Here is a 20,211-nt window from a genome sequence, read left to right on the forward strand (position 1 = left end):
TCAGTTCTCCATCGACTTGAAGGTAGCGACAAAATAAACATTACATTTTATCAGATGTATGTTTGTGTTAAGGTTTCCATGGTAAATTGATGGTTTACCGCTGCATATTGCATACGGAGGTAGTGATAAAGATTATATCATTATTTACATCCAAACTGTCATAATTTTCTGTCTTATTTCACAAAGAACGTCTGACTCCATTTAGATATTGATAAGGATACGGAAGACAGACTAGACTTCCCTTATGTCTCGTCACCATCTATCATCAATACCAATCTTGAAAATAGGAAAAAAGTATAAACATTGCGCTAATTTCCTGAGCGTATTTTACTTGACTCGAAGTCGTTTTCAAATCATAATAATGGAATGTTTCCTTGCTAAGTTTTAACAATTACACGTTCTTTCTTTCTTTCTTTCTTTCTTTCTTTCTTTCTTTCTAGCATTATATAGTCCTTTAGAGTTTAAGATCCGTTGATGTGGTTTTAAATTGTAATTAAGAATTAGTATTTCACAAACATGTCCGATCATATTGAGACATACAGGTAAATTATTGAATTTCTGAGAATTAGAAAGCTTGAAAAATATCTATTCGCTTTATTTTCCTTTGGTGTACTCTACGATTGCAGTGTTTAAAAAGTGCGTTTGACCTGTATAAAGTAAAGTACATCTCCGATAAAAATAATAAACATGCGATAGTCCCGTGTCATTTTAGATGGTTTTTAAACTTTTAGAGATAGAGGTGAGTAAACATGCGTGTCGAGTTCACAACCTCTAGAGGTGTGGCGGGCACACGCGAATTATCCTATACCCTTAGCATTTGACACATATGCATATTTTAGACACATCAAACTAGGGAGTGTGTTGGTTTTAAGATAGCGTTAATTTATCATCGTGTCTATCGCATAAACTAAGTCAGTTTAAAATCTTATCGAGCATCTCAAGTCAAATACATTATTATTTATATGTGTGTGAGGTCAAATGTACGGATTCTTTGAGACGCCATTAACGCCACTTGTTAGCATGTCACAATAACGGCAGACTAGAGGTTTTGGGGAGGAATGTGACTACAGTCGATCTGTTTATAATAATACAAAGAGGCTAGTAGACAGTACAATTTAACATGAATTTTATGTTTTTATCAGATCATGAACAGATGTATTTTGCTACGGTTTAGGATATAGTTTATTGATGGTATGCAATCGGCCCATGAGGTGTAACGTAATCAAACCGTTCGTTGATTTAGGTCGAGATCTCAAAATGGAAGCTGTTGACAATTATATGTCGTCTTGTTATTCACCGAACAATTTCAAGATCTTAATTAGAGAGGAAACTATGCACCTTTGTGATAAATGTAGGTGAGATGTAGCAGACATGTCTCATGGACGGCTGATTAACAGTAATTCAAGAGAAAGATAAACATGTGGGTGAGATATATAAGTAACTGTACTACTTGGCATAAATACGCCTTATCAATGCCATCCCACCGCTGCCACCAATTCTCGACATACCTGACCGCACCTTAATGTCTAATGTGGTGGGTCCTCGACACCTCAATTGTTATTCTTACAATCATGTTTAAAGGAACTACACGTAGTGTATAGTTTTGAAAAATAAATCATGTAAAAGGAAAAGTTTTTTTACTCAAAGCTCTTTTAAGCGTGGCCGTTCTATTTCAAACTTATGTATTTAATTTAATTGTTGCAGCAGCTGCGTTGAGTAAGCGTGATGCCAGCGAATAATTGCGACAATGTGTCCCTTTTAATAGTGACATAAAATGATAGTCGTTGTTAATTAGTATAGAGCGAATAACAATCAAATTATTTTAATTACTCAATTTTTTGTTGATTTTGTATGCAGCTAATATCACCCATATATAGAAATGCATTTCTTATCTTTACTATTTCCATTGTTATTGTAAAGTTGGGATAAACAATTATAAATAAAGTGCGCACCAAAATTCTCTGAAAGTTTTATTTGATTAATACGTAGCAAGGTAGGAGTGACTGGTGTATGAACCCTTGGTATATTAGATTCCCTCTGTGCTTTGGTCCGAAAAATCATGTTATTAAACGTCAAATCCAATAGATAGGACAAAGCACAGCAACTTAATCTAGCCAGTAAAACAGTAAAGGATCTATTAGCGCGTCTCCTGCAGTATTGGCTTGATACGAGGCTAAATGATGACCTCAGAATATACGAAGTGACCTTAGATACTCTCCCTCCCACATGGAATAAGCTGACCTCACTGTCACTCCGTTACTTTCTCTTTAATCGCACAATAACCCCTTTTTACCCTTCAAAGGAGGAGATGTACCTCGCCTAATGTCTGAGATTGTTTTGACGGTCGGCTGAGTCAGAACCATTCTCGATGCTGTCGGGGAGATATTATAGATAACTGTGGTACGTACCATTCTTACTTAGTGACTGATTTCCGTCATCAAAGCCCTGCCAAAGGTTTCCGCTCTGTCGACAATTGGCCATTTGCGAAAATAAAATATTGAATATCTTTCGGCGTGACTGACCCATCTGACAATGATGGCTAAGTAAGTCATGCGTGAGAACGAGCATTGATTACAATACTATTTCATCTGTCTATCAATATCCTGGCGGTCTGCAATGGTGCAGTGATGTCATTAAGCAATAATGAATGCCAACTTCTGATCAGGGATAAAGCATTAAGGATAAATATTTTTGTATATGATTCACTACGAATGTAACGCTTTGGTTCTTCTCAAATGTATGCTCTGATTGTCTTTGCCTTTGTTTAAGTGGATGTAAGTATGTTGTATGCTGATATTGTTCCATCGTTTTCTCATGGCTTATATAATCTTAATCACAACTTACATCCAGTCGTTATTTACATAGAGAATGACATCTTAATTACATTAGATACGATACCTATACATGTACTATCATTCGGTTTATAAAAAATACAGAATATGCCATGTCTTTGAAGATAAGTTATCTGCTATATACACAAGGCGTAGACAGATCAACAACTTCCGCCGTATAACCTCGGGATGGATCTTTATGTTGATAAATACTGTACTCTTTGTTTTCATCTACTCTTACATTCTAAGTATTAGACTTATCTCATACAATTGTCACTTCATGTATGACATGGTAAGTTTGGCCTTTCTAACTGGATTTTACATGGCTCTGTTGAGTGGACATGGATACAAATGTATGTCATCGCGAATGGGAGATTACTGGCAAAGACGAGGCTTGCATTGTCAAGCATGGGAGGATACCATTTTCCAGAACAGTATATCGCCTCCATGTATTTAATATCACAGCTTTGGAGGTACAATGTAGCATTATCCTGGTTTGGATTATAAGAGGTCATACCACTAAATATTAGTACATGTATCACAAAATTGTTTCATTACTAAAAGAACAAAATGAAAACATCAGAAGTAAAACTATCAATGAAACACTATAGCTTCGTTAAAATGGGTTCGATTTGTTTACGTTTCCCATATTTTGCCAATAATTGAATAGGCACACTCTATAAATCAATACTATAGTAATTTTTTTCAAACCCGGAAACGATGAGTATTTTGTTCCGAACCCCTCTTTTCTGAGAGTGAGTGGTAGCAGTAAATGTATGTCGAGCGTGCAATGGATACAGTCTGAATAAACTAAATAAAATCTAGAAACCATCTTGGCAAATATCTCCCATATGATTCGTTGAGGATCCGAGGCGGCTGCCAAGATAGGTACCAAGGCAACATGTCCGATTAGCCGCTCTGTCTTGTCTCTCGTAAATGTCAAATTATCAGCCAACATCTTCCACAGAAGAGTTCCTCGCTAAGGGAGAGCATAAATAGGCTGTAGCAATTACTGATGTGTCAGATTTTTTATTCTCTCCTCTAATTACTAACAAATTATACAGCTTTCCGGTGACTTCAACATGCATTTGTATAAGAGAGCTATTCAGGAATCTTCAAAGAAATGGGACATTCACAGATTTGCACTAGGCGGCCGCGAGTCAGTATACGTATTACGGATGCTGCCGTATTAATGAATGGCAAAAAACTAAAATGAAGTTATATAATTACAAGGGAACTTCAAAGGACTTTATGAAATCTTTGTTTAAAATTTGTATATGTAAATGTTTCCATATTTAATTTGGTAATCATATTAACGGAGTTCAAAACTGTTTAGTATCTATTTATAACATGATTTTCATGGTGATTTATTTACCCGATTTATTGTTGGCCGCCAATTGTTGTTTCTCGTGAACAATACAATATCATACAAGTTATGCAAACTCCACATACAGAAAACAAAACATTAAATAAATAAAAAATGGCCATTATAAGGTAACAAATTTATTATTAAAAAAGATAAAACTAATATCAAAGTTATATTAGAAATATTATGCAAACAAATTGAAACATAATTCAGTGTTATAATATCATGTAAGGATTATGAAAAAGAATCTCCAGAACCTCTCAAAATTGATACATGTATTGAGGTTGGGGTTCGATAGAACACGGCCAAAAAGTTAAAAATATCTATAGAGGATATAGAGGAATTTTATCTCTTATGCATAGTTAGTAGTTTTACTAATTACTAAATAGGATTACTTACAGAAATGCTGTATTTCACTATTTATTTACAAACATATATGTCCTACTTTCAGACATGGACCCGCGAATTTTGCGAAATGGATTCTGATGCAGATGGTATAACTAATGGTGAAGAGTTAGGTGACCCAGACTGTATGTGGACACCGGGGAATACACCAGCTACAACAATGCAATTATCTCATCCAGGTAATTATCTAATTAATCAAACGGGATCATTTTACAGTAGCATTGCTTGGTTGATTTGTAGATGTTTTCCTTGAACAATCTACTATTGCCTATCAAACCATTTCAATTTGTCGTATAACATACAGATAAACATATATAATCACAGCGCAAATATCCAGCTGTTAAGATATCATCCACGCGAAAATTAACAATCATACGGTATTTTGTTTGATTTTATTTTTATATTAAATATTTAGCGTTGTCCTTTGTAACTCTAATAAAAAAAAAACGTAGCGCTGTCCTTTATAAGTCTAATAAAAATCGTTCTAGACTGTAATTTGTATTACCTGAACAATTTAGATCGTGATATAGATATGACAGATAGATATAATGAATACCTAAAACCAGGACATTTTAACTATTACATAAAAAACATAGACAAACAGGAAACGTCATTGAAGATGCGAAACCTTGTGACATTGATTTACCGACCACATCTATAGAATGGAAGTGAAAACAAATCGTCTGCTACAGACGATAATTCTATAATTCACGATTCGTTCAGGAGTTGATTAAGTAAATCCACTCTTGGTGATATTTGGAACACCCGTTTAAAGCTATCTGTCAAGTACGTGTACCCAGAACGCATTTATTAACACTCGTGCATCGATGTATGATTAAACCGCTTTAAATCTGACACACAGATGTAATTTACACCGTTAAACATTGCTGCCTGCCAGAATCACATTCATTAGTTGTCTCGAGGTTGCATTTCCCTCTTCATTTCTTTAGACGATAATGTACTTAAGCCGTGTTATATAATAACAAATGCATCCCTGATAGATAGATTAATATGTAATTAGGCTATCTAATAATCTGATATGAAGTACGTTTGAGATTTGTGCTATTGCAATCTTAGTTTTATGTTGTATTTCTAGATGACCTTGACGTTAGCTGGTTGTGTTCGTCTTTTCTATAAATAATCTATAGTATAATTTGGCTAATGACCTTGACGTTGACCTGAATTCTCAGAACAGTATCTTTATAATTAAGGGATAGAGTAGGTGTACTTAATTGTTTAATGTACTACATCAGTTGTAGACGTCTCTAGCATTTAAGTGTAATTTTGTTCTTTGTTGTTTGAATGTGATGTATGATGACACCAATTTCGCCATGTTAAGCCAAATTATTGAGCCAAGACTAGACACAAGAGTGGTTGTATCTTACGTCGTGTGTAATAAGTCACCTATGGATGTTAATCTGATCACATTCACACAAACGTTCTACTGTGAATGGCACAAGTTTGCCGGTCAAGTCTGTTTTGTGTATTGACACCAACAGATGATTGACCTATACCACTATACTGTAGAATTTAGAAAACATGATTGTGTCAAATCAGCATCTATACCATTTAGCCTGTAGACATCCGGTCCATGATTACTAATAAGTTAATCTAATCATGCTTTCTTTAAAGTATCATCTAATAATAATGTAATGTTTCTTATCGACGAATGCACTCTATCCAACACCATAGAACGCCACAGTCCACTTACTTCAACAAAGCCTATATTCCCCATAGAAAATGACTTGTATTTTCCCTCATCTAACAAATGAATTGACCCAGATCTTTTTAACAGTTCTTCTTTCTGTAAGACAAAATTGAAACGTGTTTCCATTGCATAAAGAGATCTAACCCCTACCTCCATTTCCGGGAGTAGCAGGCATTTCAGTACCAAGCCATTATTTGTATGTTTAGTATCCTAGTGTATACATAGGATTAATTAAAACTTCGAGTTTCATAACAAAAAACTTCAATAAACACAAATCCAAAACACAATTTTACACATTAAGCACAACACCCTACATTTCGAATCTCAGCGTCAAAATATGTCACAAATCTCCGACAAAGGCCGCTAGTTTGTCACGACGTCCTCGAATGATGACGTCACGTTATCTTAAACTATCATGAAGCCATGCATTCACAAATAATTTCTACCTAATGAGAAGTGTTCTAAGTTATATTACACTAGTGACATGCACGTGCAAAGTCACTGGATATCTGGTAGATTATGTGGTAAATTTGTATTTGGTTTACGTAAACATCTAAGTCCACAAAAAGTTACTTCCTTGTCTAGTCATATCCTTAGAACCAATTTGTTTTATAGACAAACTATAAAAAAACATCGTAAATATACCGATATGATACACATCGCAGGCATTCAGAGTTACAAATACTAAAAACTAATATGAATCACTGTTTAAAACCATGACAACCAAACTTTTAACTATTGTAAAATTTCAGTCTTTGGTATAGTGCTATTTTATTGCTGATTAGCTAGCTTCCGTTCAACTACATTTAAAGACATCCAATTAAAGAACGGCTTTAAAAGATCTGACAACGGAGTGATTATTTGTGTAGACCTACTCATCGTGTGTAATGCTGTTAATCAGTGGCGCTAGGCCTAGACATCAACACGATGTTACACGCCTTTCTGGTCTCGTCTGCACTCGTCTGATGCTAACACTAGGTATGGTATCACACAATATAAATCATCTTAATTATAGTCAGAGTCCAAATGTCTTCAAATGGAATGACGTTTTATCTCTATCCTTCTGTTTGATATATGTAACATAGAAAAGAGTAGATAAATGAACGCATTTAAGCTAAATATCATATCGGCGAAGAGGTGTTTTGAGTTTAGCACTAATTCATTAAGATTCTAATTAATGTACAGTCTCTTTTCTGGCTATGGTGTTTTTGAAGTTCGGTTCTACTTTTGCGGATTTGAAGTTTGACACCATGTGACATTGTGTGTAAAGGTAGAGTGTTTATACATGAATCCACATCAAACATATGAAGGGTACGAGAGTCAACCCTCCAGTCCTTCCTTCCTTTGAAATCACACGTTATAAATAATTCCGACATTAATTAGAATATGACTAAAAATAACAAGCACGCTTAATGTTTTAATACAATAGCAGCTAAAGAATGTGCTATGGTTTCTTTGACGCAATATTTTGAGTAGTTTCCAGGTTAAATTAATTCAACTACGTGAGGTATGGAGAGGTCGCATTATGTGTTCATGTCAAATTTCATGTGTCATATCAATTATATCAGTATGCGCAATACCTTGCCAAGATCTAGTAAATCCATAAAATGCCGTGAACTTTTAAGAAATGAAATTAACATAATTATGTTTAAAACAATATTTATCAACATAGTCACAACTTAAAAGGTTGTAATACACAAGCCATTCAACCAATTTCTACTTTCTTTCCTTTTCTAATAAATTTACAATATTAACTTGGGTGTGTTTCATTGCCATCTTTTTTTTTAATTTTTTACTATTCAGTACTTTATTCGCTTGCAAGGTACATGTTGTAAATATTCGTTTGTCACTGCCACAACGAATGGTCTCATACTCATTCATGTACATGTATACTATAACTCTATCGATACAAGTGCTTTCATCCATATGAACCTAGTCAATTTATGCTAATTGATGCTATATAATCCTACGTGGAATTACTTTGAAAACACTACATAATGGTTAAAATCACCTCAATATCAATAGCCTATGCATGCAAATTTGGGATGTGATGTGGACGTGGTCAACTCTACCTAAGTTCTATGTGTCGTACAAGTTTATAGATTTTCAACATTACGCCTACAGTATATCAAATGCTAAACTTCGTAACCAAAAATAGGATTTAGTGCATATTATGTTATAAATAAACCAAAAATGCATATAACGAAGATACAAATTGTATAGATGTGACATGTTTCTAACAGCTATGGAAACGTATCATAATGAATTTAACTTACAGTTGTATTAAAAAAATAAATGTAGTCCGAAGGTAATTTATTATTACATGTAGACCTGTATATGTTACGATAGTTCGGGATCATGTTTGATAAATTACGTTTCGTATGAATTCGTCTTTTATGTGCCAGCTGGTGTATCTCCGACACGTCTTATACTATAGATGTTTTGGATGTGTTTTAAATAATATATTGTGTAATATCGCCCGCACTATTGATCTGCAGCAAGCAGGGGAGAAACTCTGGCAGGTATCGCATTGTTATTGATGGGCTCTGTAAGGACCAAACGGAATATCTCATCACATGGCATACGGGATACGAACATATCCGACAAATTGAACACATGCACTGATTTAGTATCTTACAAACGTAAAAGTAACCCTGAACCAAGGGTACTAAACATGGACTTGGTCACGTAGGCCAGCTTCCGGATTTACGTTTCTAAAATGTTGTAACAAATCAGAACAAAAGTGGAGTAAAGGTCTTATATATTTACCTCTTGTTCATTAACAGGACAGCTGCAGACATATAGATATGGAAATATTTATATATACGCCAGAGTCCAGATGGTGTCGTTTTAAACCGTTTACGTAACTCCCTTACCTTTGTGTATAAAACAATATGAATCGCCATGTAAATATTTATTGTGGTGTCAGATGTCAGCCAAATTCCGAACGATTTACTCATGTTTTAATCTATATGTGGCCTTTTAATTTTCTTTTGTATTACACAATTTAGTTACTTTTTTCGCAAGTCAAATTCAAGATTCTGATTTTAAAATCCAGACACATAAATTAGTTTAGGTTTAACTCTTTGTAGATCACACATGCATGGGCATCTTATAAAGATTATCATGCCAATGGCTTTCTAGTAATCATTTCGCAAGACTCTTTGATAAAGATGTTATTGAGTGAATCCTGTATTCAGGTAAATGACCATTCACATGTTTTCCGTCTAACCCAGGTATCTGTGAGCCACTCGACAGTGACACGTGTCGTGGGAAGAATGACTGGTTGGATTGTTCCTCCACTGGAAACAACAACTGTCCGGCATTCAAAGAGCCAGGTAAAATGACGTTGGGCATGTAATCCATTGTATGGCAGCTAGGTACCATCCGAAGAAAAAAAAGAAACTATAATTTTATCATAATATACCAAACGTGTTCCAAAGGTAACATCTTAATCACGTGTAACCAGACACGTCTCTTATTCCGAATCATCAGCTACTTAGCTTTATCCAAGGAAACACTGCAGTCACCACGTCACATTCCTTGTTTGAATATCTCAACTGTTATTATTTATCAACATGATTATTGATTTATCATTTGTATGCACAGGTAAGAAGTTGCATCATATCAATATCTGTATTTAAATGCAAATACATTTCGAAACACTCAGTCTTGTGATAATTAAATGTAACAATACTATCATACTGTATAAACCATGAAATAAATGGTAATCAGAGATCCGATACAAGTCATTCAGATTTAACACGCATTTGTCTATCTTTAACATAGGAGTGAAGAACGTGACCTTGAGATTCCCAAGGACAAAAGTGCCCTCCCACGTCACCAACTACTTCTGCCAGATATTCGACCTACCAGATGGCGACTTCCACCTGGTGGGATCTCGTCCGATCATTGACAACCTAGAACTCACCCACCACATCCTCCTGTTTGGCTGTGACGAGCGAGGTAAGTCAGTCAGTCTAACACAGTCAAATTAGGTTGAGTTCTGTCATGGAAATCTTCGCCTATTCCGTTTTACACGAATATATCAACGTGCGGACATATTATCATGTGTAGGTTGTACATGTGAACATTAATGCCTACAGATTCACACCATGAAAATTGACAGCTCGCGAACAATTTTAAAGTTGAAAAGGAGAAAAACCACTTCATTCAATACTATATGTATATCGCAAAACGTGCCAATTGATATGGATACCATTTGTATTTCTGTCGAGTATTGCTGGGATGTTTTAACGTTCGTACCGTTAATATTAGAGCAGCGAATCCCTGATAAAACAGCATCTCCGAGCTCCTTGTCTATACGAATGTTGCATTGAATCGGGAAAAATGGAAAACATCAGTTAGTGGAGTCCGTCATTTGATTGTATCCGTTTTTAAACAAAATTACCAGACGTGTGTTTTTGCCAATTCATCATTACGGAAGTTAAGTTGCATAAAAATATTCAACATCAGCCTAATCTAATTTCAATTACATAGCTACTTCAGCTGGACTGAACGGATGTGCGTACTTGTCGAGACCGCTCAGAGAGTAAACAAAATCGACGGGAAGACCTCATAAGTTAGACCCATGTCTGACCGTTTTAGAAGTGATTGAAGTGAAAACTCGTTTACGTTTACATGGACAACAAACTTTCTGCCCGCTTTTGAAGATAAAAATGTTTACTGAAATCGATCCATCGCTCTGCGTTTTATCAAATAAGAACGTTTTTTTAACATTAATCAGTTTAGATGATGTGTTTGGTAGAGATATAAATAGAACCTGTCATTGGTTTGACCCGTGACATACCATTTACTGTAATAAATATCTATAGTATAGGACTTCTGACATTGGTAAAGAGCGCAGCTGATGATAGTTAACACACGAAACACTTTTCCTGATAGACCCGTCATCAAATAGGATTGTTGTTTGGTTAAGTTCTCATTTCGAAAACATAATGCTCTATGTAACTATGCGATGTGTTGTCGGGAAGACCGTGGTACATGTATATGAGTATGGTTCATTTTCATATTGAGATAAACATATCAAAACTGATATACCATGAATAACATTTTGGACGGGTGAATAAGAGAATTATGTCTAATATCCGATTTATTTCTCCATCAGTGCATTTCTTTCTCTAGTTATAGAATCGTGCATGTTGACTCGTATTGTTGTAAGCCACGTTTGATACAGTGAGGGTTCAAGTCATACCAGTGTAATATCAAACAAATAGTACAAACCTGTCAACGATAAAACGTGGATTGATGCAAAAAATATTAACAATTGCCGTGTTAATATTCATGAACGTTTTATTTTATTGTCATTTACAAAAATATAGCGTTAACATATATCACATTCGCATTGAATACCGCTCGTGCAATATGAAGATGAACAGGAAAATGAGAGAATACTGTATTGGTGATATCGAATTTCTTGTTAGTTAAATATTCTACGTTCCTAATATGCACTGCTTCCTTGACGCAGACTCCACAAGTCAGTGTTACTTCTCCAACATCAAACTGACGACCTTAGCTATCAAAAACGCATTACGCTCCCCTGACAAATCAAACGTCTGTGTGACCCACATTAAAAGGTACACCGAAAACTCTTTCTATCGATCGATGTCAAAGTGATTTTTGGAAGTACGTGCGATCATATATAGTGTACTGCAGAAAAGCATCTGCTAAAACATGAAAACTGTAAACAACTGTTATTGGATTTTAAAGTATAAAATGGATTTAATTGTGTTTAGTGAGGTTAATTGGCAATTTTGTGACATATATCTTATAATGAAAATAAACATTTACACGAAGAAAATTTGTTAATGAATATTCTTTATTTTTTCTTTAATTATGATTAACTTGCTTTATATAGAGGAGGAGATACCAGTGACCCCGCATGCCTTCCCGTGTGGTATGGTAGCCCATCCAAAGTGTATCAACATCATAGGCACCTGGACTGTAGGTAGTTCTGGGGACTGTCTGCACGTCAACACTGGCTTCCGCATTGGCACAAGAGGGTTCAGAAGGGCTGCAATGCAGGTACCGCCATATAATGTTGTTATGTCATAACTGAGGTTTAGGGCATATATTTAAATGCGTGCTTATTAAGACATATTAACGAATGTAAGATAATATGTCACTGTCCTCAATTACGAACAGAAGTTACTGTTTCATTTATGTCAATGATGTGATCTTTGGTTGTAGGTTCACTGGAATAATCAGAGACGACAAGAGGGCCAAACGGACAGTTCCGGCTTAGTAGTGTACTACACCGCCAATCGACGAACATATGACGCCGCCATGTTTGCAGTTGGACAGGAGTTCATTGAGATCCCACCACGACAACCGGAAGTCAACTTTCATTCTTCCTGCTCAGGAGACTGCACCGCCGCCATGTTTCCAACTCCTATTTATATCACTAGAGCTGTCAATCATATGCATTATATGGGTAAATACCAAAGGATTTCCCGTGCGATGATTAAATATTGTAATCTAATACATTTATTCAAAATAAATTTAATAATGTTTGTAGCAAAACTTTGTATTGGATAAAAATTGTTCTTTATGCTTTGGAGATATAACACAAAACTGTGTATCAAACGTTTCATGGTTTATCTAGAATATGCTGCTATATATATCTCTTCAACATAAATAATCTATTCCTATTACAGTTAATTCATACTTTCCTCTTTTGTTGCATCTCTGCTCGAGATAACCCCTGCGAGACGTTGATGAATAATTCATTAACAATCATGAATATTCTTCAATTATTCACCAATATTTTCATGCAATTTATAAACTTCGTGAATAATCTAGGGGAAATATTTCATGAACATTCGTGAATTCATGAACATTCATGAGCAACCTATTCATGAAAATTCATAAAAAGTTCATGAATGCTTTAAGAATATTCATGAATGATCATGAATTTCCGTGATAATTTATGAGTTATTCATGAACTACAACTCGAGCAGTTAAAGAAATCCAGGAATGGAATAATCCGTTCACTGATATGCCAAAATCTTCCATTTTAAGATGAAAAATGTTTCCCCTGTTTTCACACGCAAGCGGTACAACAGCCATTTTGGATCGTGACTGTTTTGGCGGGAAATATATATATAGAAGTCATGTGACTCATGTGGTCATGTGACAAGTCATGTGACTTCTGTGGATATTCATTAAAATTCATCAAAATGATTGAAATAGTTTGCCAAGAATCATTCAAGAAGTTTTATGCATAACTGATATTCATAAAAATTCTTAAAGTGAGTAGAAAATTTTCATTAATTTTAAAGATTTTTAATGAATATCAATCATGCATAAGCTTCATGAATATTTCTTGACACATTTACCATGAACAATCATGAATGTTTCATGGATTCATAAAACTTTACGAAGAGATCATGAGAGTCATTTACATTTAATGAATATTCCAGAATATTTTTATGAACCTTAATCTTCTAATATTCTTGAAAGTTCATGAATCATTCATGAATATTCATGATATCTTGAATACCATCTCGCAGGAGTAGTTAGAACCCATTTGCATGTCTCTATAGTCGATGTATTAGTCTAGTTTATGTTGTATCCAATGCATTTTTCTCAAACCGTTTTACTTCAGGAATTTTTCGATTTCTTTTGTTTTCCTACTTGTTCGTTTTCTGTCTTCCACATTGCTGATAGAAATCTGAACGCATTACTTTTTCTATCTTAATTGTTTGTCCTAGAAATTATCCACTAACGTGAAGACATGTGTATGTGAGAAATCTGTATATATAATGTGTTGTTCCAGGTATAAAACAAAGAATAACCCTACACAGGAATAGCACAAAGATCAGAGACATCACATTTGATAACCCCTACAGTTACGACAGTCCAGCCTTCTATAAGTAAATAATAATGCAGTATTACATTTCTAAATAAACTTTGTACAAAAAATGCAGCTTCATATTTTCATTTCATGATCAATTTAGCATTTCTTTTACAATGGGAATTGAAAAAAAAAATATTTCTGTTACTTAAAAAGCGATTATTGTTTTACATACGATGTCAGATTTGTCTCGATTAATGCCGGGAATGCAACTTTTCTTACAAAAAAAAACTATATTCGCTGTGTATTTATGTTTATACAGATGTACATGATTTTTCATTATTATTAGTCAGGCATGTTGTAAAGAACGATTTTAGATCTTTATTTGACGACTTTTCAGATACGACCCACCAATTGAAGTGCTTCCTGGAGATGAAATCCGAACTACCTGCACATATTCTTCCATCGACAAAAAGCATACAGTATACTTCGGAGACGGCACTTCCGATGAAATGTGCTTCGGTTTTATGACTTATTACCCGAGACAAAACATTCCGATGCCATATTGTACAACTTGGAAAAGTGTGGAAAAATGCAAGCGATATCTTCCTCAATTTGGCGGCGTTGTCAACGAATGTCCATGGAGGAAATTTCTAAGTTCCAAGAACCCAGATACCAGGCGCATTGTCGGAAACGTGATGTCACTATGCAGTAATCGGTCACATGACAATGAGTGTTCTGATAGATGCACGGAAACTGTCGAGGAAAGCCGAGAACATGTATGCCTAAAAGGTGATCTGGGAGAATTGCTAATGTATAAAATAAAAATTAAATTCCCAGAAGTTGTCAATTATCTTTCACAATGTAGGCGAATAGACGAAACAAACGGCAGCAAACAATTAATATATCTGTCATCAATTTATATGTTATCGCTTCTTGTTTCATGTCATTTGTTGGTGTGTTTGTAACTCTGTTGAGTATGGGGTTTTAGGTGAAATTTCCGGAGTAACTTGTTTCTACAAATAAGTGTATTTTGAGTAAGACTAAAAATTTGTATGTGAACGGAAGTAAATTTAGTAAGACTGTATGTATGCAATTGTGTTGAATGACCTGTAATTTTGATATTATATATCTGATATTTTGTTTTTTATGGAAATGAAACACTTACTATGAAATGCCTTTTTAATGCATGAGTTTGCATATAAACTTGTACATGTATATACATAATTCATTACATTAAACGACATATTTCTCCTGCTGTGAGTTTTATAATGTACCTATTTACAATAATGTACATCTAACAACACGCCCATTATGCAATATCTATAGTTTCTACATGTAATTAGCTATCTGCTATCTTCCTACTACGTTGTATAATTGGGAGATACGTGTGTCGCCAGCTATATCGTATGATGCTTTCCAATGGGATTCCTAATTAGTACACGTTTGATTTAGTAATTATGCAAAGCATAGAACTTCAAATTCATGTAGCATGTAAGAAACATGTTAGTATGAAAAGAATCTAAAGGTGGTAGTGATTGTGTGCTTTATGAGTAATATTGTTATGGGTTTTTGTTTATCACGATTTGTTACATGAAAAAAAGACTTGGTTTAGTTTCCTTATGTGTTTTACATGTTGATTTCCGTCATTGTTGTGATCACAATATGCGAACAGGAGAGGGGTATATATGCATACTGTATGTTTTAACATTCGATGATATGCAGAAAATTCTCCAAAGAATTGTCATTCTTAGAATAATCAATTGGTAAATGTGGTCAAAATAAAATGGAGATTTATTTTACACTTTTAAGTGTGAAGAATGATATGATTATTGCTTTGTTAGTTTTTTATATACTCAACTGAAGCATACAATAGAACTGGTGATAATACCGCATTATGGTATCCTTTATCCTAATAACATCGAGAATCAGACACGAAAAAATAGACACTGCAGCGAAAATTACAGATTTGTCTGTCAGTAGCCATGACACATTTCTTCTGTTGTATATGTAGTAGATAACATTGTCATTAGTAGGCATTCCATTATTGTATCTAAAACTTTGTGTGATGTATTGGTGTGATTCTTTACCATGTAAATCATTATATCCAGGTTCTGTGTTTGTTGTCTTTTCCTGGCTCACAGACGTTGGCTCATCAGATTTAACATATCCTTCTACTTGGTATAGTACAACGTAAGAAAGACTGACTTAACCAGTGGTTACTTATGCATTACGTTATATGTATGTAGTTACATCAGCTGCCCGTTAAGGACGCAAGAAGGACAGGAAAAGGGTGAAAGCCGGAGATCTCGCAGAGATCCACCGCCTTGTACATTTACGGTTAACATGCCTCACTTAGGCATCACGATCGCAACCCAGAGATGAAACACTTACTGGTTTTATATTGTACAACACCTTATATAAACAACACGGCAGCACACGCACACACTAAAATAGCGAGATACAAAAAGTATTATTTCACCCTTTACTCGTCTTGTCTCGAATGGAATCTGATATACTCATCATGGATTTCGATATACAATCAAGGAAAAGGGCGTTCCTTTGGAAAAGCTATATTTTATTATATGAAGTATATTGGCGGAGTTCAAAACTTGATTACTGATAAAAATAGTAAGCTTCTTACTACCTACAAAGGGCGTTAAAAAGCCTGAAGCAAGACGTAAAGGCTCTACATCGCCGACGAATAGTACTGTTTATCAATTAGGAGAAAGGAGATTAGTGATTTCCTTCAGTAACAAAAGTTATTACCTTCATTGAAAAGGTTTAGCTTCTTGTTTTACTTCAGTGATATAAAATATGATATAAAAGTATTTTAAATAAATCATTGCAACCCGAAAACGTTCCATGGCGCTTAGTTCTATAAGGGATGCTTCTCTGCCAAAGTACATCTTAATTAATTCAGCCGCCATTCCTGCGTATGTACCCGCCGTCATACCCTACTGATCACTTACAAGATGTATGTTTAATTGCAACATACGTGTATGTAAAATAATTTAGCAACAGTTTCACTGAAAACACATTCGACTTAATAACAAGAATAACAGGGGCATAGGAAGCGGGGAGGCAAACATGTCTTTTTGCCCCCCCCCCCCCTCCCATTTTCGCCAAGTAAAATTTTCTAAAAATGCACATTTGAAAGAAAAAAGGGTCCTCCTGCACATTTTTGTACTTCATTTTAGAAAATTTTCGCTTTTTCTAAAATGTTCAAGCACGTAATATTCAAACCTTTAATATGGGAAATTCAATACACACGAACTAGACTAAAATGTCCATTAAGGGATTAAACTATTTTAAAAAAATGCTTCATAAAAGATTAATTTCTTTATTTTTCTTGGCAAGACAATCAAATCATTATTATTTTTGAGTTACACAACAATGTGCCGATAGTGTGGATCCGGTAATGTTCAGATCGAGCTGGGTTGCATAATGATATGACGACACTCATAATTATCATTTCTAAATGCAGGTAACTTTAAATTGAAAAATTGCCGTGTTAAGAATCCTTTAAAATCATCAAAATACAAAATTGTAATATTTTTTTCTCATGGAGAGACCCCCGTACTCCCCAAAACACCAAAATCTAGCGCCTTCGGCGCTCGCTCGCAAATTCAACAAAATGCATCGTTAAACTCATCTCAGTCCTTCTAAATCGTACAATTTTTTCCCGGGGAGACCCCCGGATTCCCAAAACACTAAAAATCTCGCGCCTTCGGCGCTCGAAAAAACATTAAAAATACATTTGTCCAGAGGATACCCCAGACCCCCCAAACTCGCACTATTCATTAATTTCCAGTTAGCGACGCCACTGTCTGTAGATTATACAAGGATTATATGTAACGATATATGAAAAATGTATATCTCCGGTGGGTCACAGGGTGCGGGACGGGCGAGGGGGGGGGGGGGGGGGGGGGGGTGTTACGAAATATTGAGGACCTTTGCCCCCCACCCCACCCTCCCAACCACCATTAACGTTTCTTCTTCATACGCCACTGACAGAATGAAAATAGTCAATCAATCAATTAAATATTCTAATTAACTGTTACGCATATTTTAACACATGTTGCAACAGTTCATGCATATATAATAATTAAAAAGAAAGCCTAGCTGAGCCGACTTATGAGACACTAAAAACCCGTACTTAGCCTACATTATATATGCAAGCAGTCGAAGAACAGTTAATGTAAAGGCTGCATAAAAATCTTCTTTCCTTTTACCAAAACACTCCTATCAAACCGATTCACATTCTGGTATCTTCTTTCCATTTACCAAAACATTCTATCAAACAGATTCACATTCTAGTAGTCATAGAGAGACATTCATTTAATGCATCATTACTGTCAATTTAACCTATCATTCCTCATCACTTACGTGTACACTCATTACTCACCACTTGTTACTATAACATTTCATAACTTATTTGTATTCAGGATGTGTAATATCATTTACTCTCATAGATACATAGATTTATTCTGACAACATACATGTTAACATGTACAGGATTTTTTATAATCCTATAATAGTCAGCTCTTAGAAATTCACGGATTTATTTTTTCAGTGTATAAATACTTTAGTGGCTGATTTTTCCAATGTGAATCGAGTTCATATTCAAATTGCTTAACTGTCCTAGACTGAACAACATTTGATGGGAGACTGTTCCAAGTATTCACGACTCTCTGGGTAAACGAGTGTTTTCTCACGCACAGCCTTGAATGCTCTTTGTACACTTTCAAATCATGTCCGCGGGTACTTGATCCCTGGTTGATTGAAAACAAATCTGCGACTTCTTTATCGTATTTTCCAGAAAGTATTTTGTACATTTCAATCATATCCCCACGTGACCGCCTGTATGCTAACGTAAGAAGTTGGAGTTTACGCAAACGTTCTGTATATGGCAAAGTTGAGAGACCTGGCACTTGCTTTGTTGCTCGACGTTGAACGTTTTCTATTGTTGTTACATGCTTTTCCAAATACGGACACCAGGCTTGAACAGCATATTCAATATGAGGCCTAACTAATGCCGTGTATAAAAGTTTAAAACTGTTCTGGTCCATGTATTCCATTGTCCTCCGCAACACTCCCATGATTGAAATTGCTTTGTTGACCTTTTCACATATATGTTTGTCAAAGGTAAGTTTATCATCTATGGTGACACCAATATCCTTCTCCGAGTCAACAAATTTTAAAAATTGGGCATTTTCCTTCAGTCTGTATCCATATTTAGTTGTATTTGAATATCCCAATCGCATCATTTTACATTTGTCTGGGTGGAAGCAGAGTTTCCAAATATCTGACCATTGGCTTAATGAATATATATCATGTTGTAATATTTTGCAATCCTCTTCATTTTTTATTGATCTAAAAGCTTTCGTATCATCCGCATACAGATAGGTGTCTGTCCCGGTACTTGTTACATCGGGCATATCATTTATATAGAGAACAAAGAGAAGTGGTCCCAACACAGATCCTTGTGGTATCCCGCTTAAAACTGGATTCCACTCCGACGTTTTGCCATTCACTACAACTCTTTGTTTTCTTCCAAACAGAAAGGCTTGGATCCAGATTGAAAACTGACCACCGATGCCATATTTTGCGAGTTTATGTACTAGTCGGCCATGAGGTACTTTGTCGAAAGCCTTCATAAAGTCACAGTATATAATATCCACGCATGCTCCTTTATCCAAAATATCTGTCCATTTATCCATGACATTGATAAGTTGAAGAACCGTGGATCTACTGTCTATAAAACCAAACTGAGCGTTACTAAATAGCTTATTTCTTTTCATGTGACTCATTATTTTATCCCTTATTATTGATTCTAATAATTTACAAACAACACTGGTCAGGCTTACTGGTCTGTAGTTTGAAGCCTCCTTCCGATCTCCTTTCTTAAATATTGCCGTTATATTAGCGCATTTCCAGTCTGCAGGTAATTTCCCAGTGTCGATTGATGTTTGAAATATTAATGTTAGAGGATGGCATATAATATCGCGTGTCTCTTTAAGAACTCTAGGATGGATCATATCCGGTCCAGGTGATTTTGAAATTTTCAACTTCATTAGCTTCT

The 20,211-nt window shown here is 35.2% G+C and overlaps 1 protein-coding gene across 1 annotated transcript in view; it reads left to right on the top strand.

The window, feature by feature from the left end:
• Positions 1-16,237, top strand: part of LOC138320404 (dopamine beta-hydroxylase-like) — a 56,290-nt gene extending 40,053 nt beyond the window's left edge. Inside the window, exons 3-9 of the mRNA XM_069263352.1 lie at positions 4,649-4,781; positions 9,547-9,648; positions 10,100-10,276; positions 12,189-12,355; positions 12,521-12,764; positions 14,109-14,205; positions 14,527-16,237. Coding sequence (XP_069119453.1) covers positions 4,649-4,781; positions 9,547-9,648; positions 10,100-10,276; positions 12,189-12,355; positions 12,521-12,764; positions 14,109-14,205; positions 14,527-15,094 — 1,488 coding nt within the window. The 3' untranslated portion in view covers positions 15,095-16,237. The remainder of the gene's footprint in view (positions 1-4,648; positions 4,782-9,546; positions 9,649-10,099; positions 10,277-12,188; positions 12,356-12,520; positions 12,765-14,108; positions 14,206-14,526) is intronic.
• Positions 16,238-20,211: the final 3,974 nt, after the last annotated feature.

This window comes from Argopecten irradians, chromosome 4 (genome assembly GCF_041381155.1).
Source record: "Argopecten irradians isolate NY chromosome 4, Ai_NY, whole genome shotgun sequence".
In the NCBI taxonomy this organism is placed as follows: domain Eukaryota; kingdom Metazoa; phylum Mollusca; class Bivalvia; order Pectinida; family Pectinidae; genus Argopecten; species Argopecten irradians.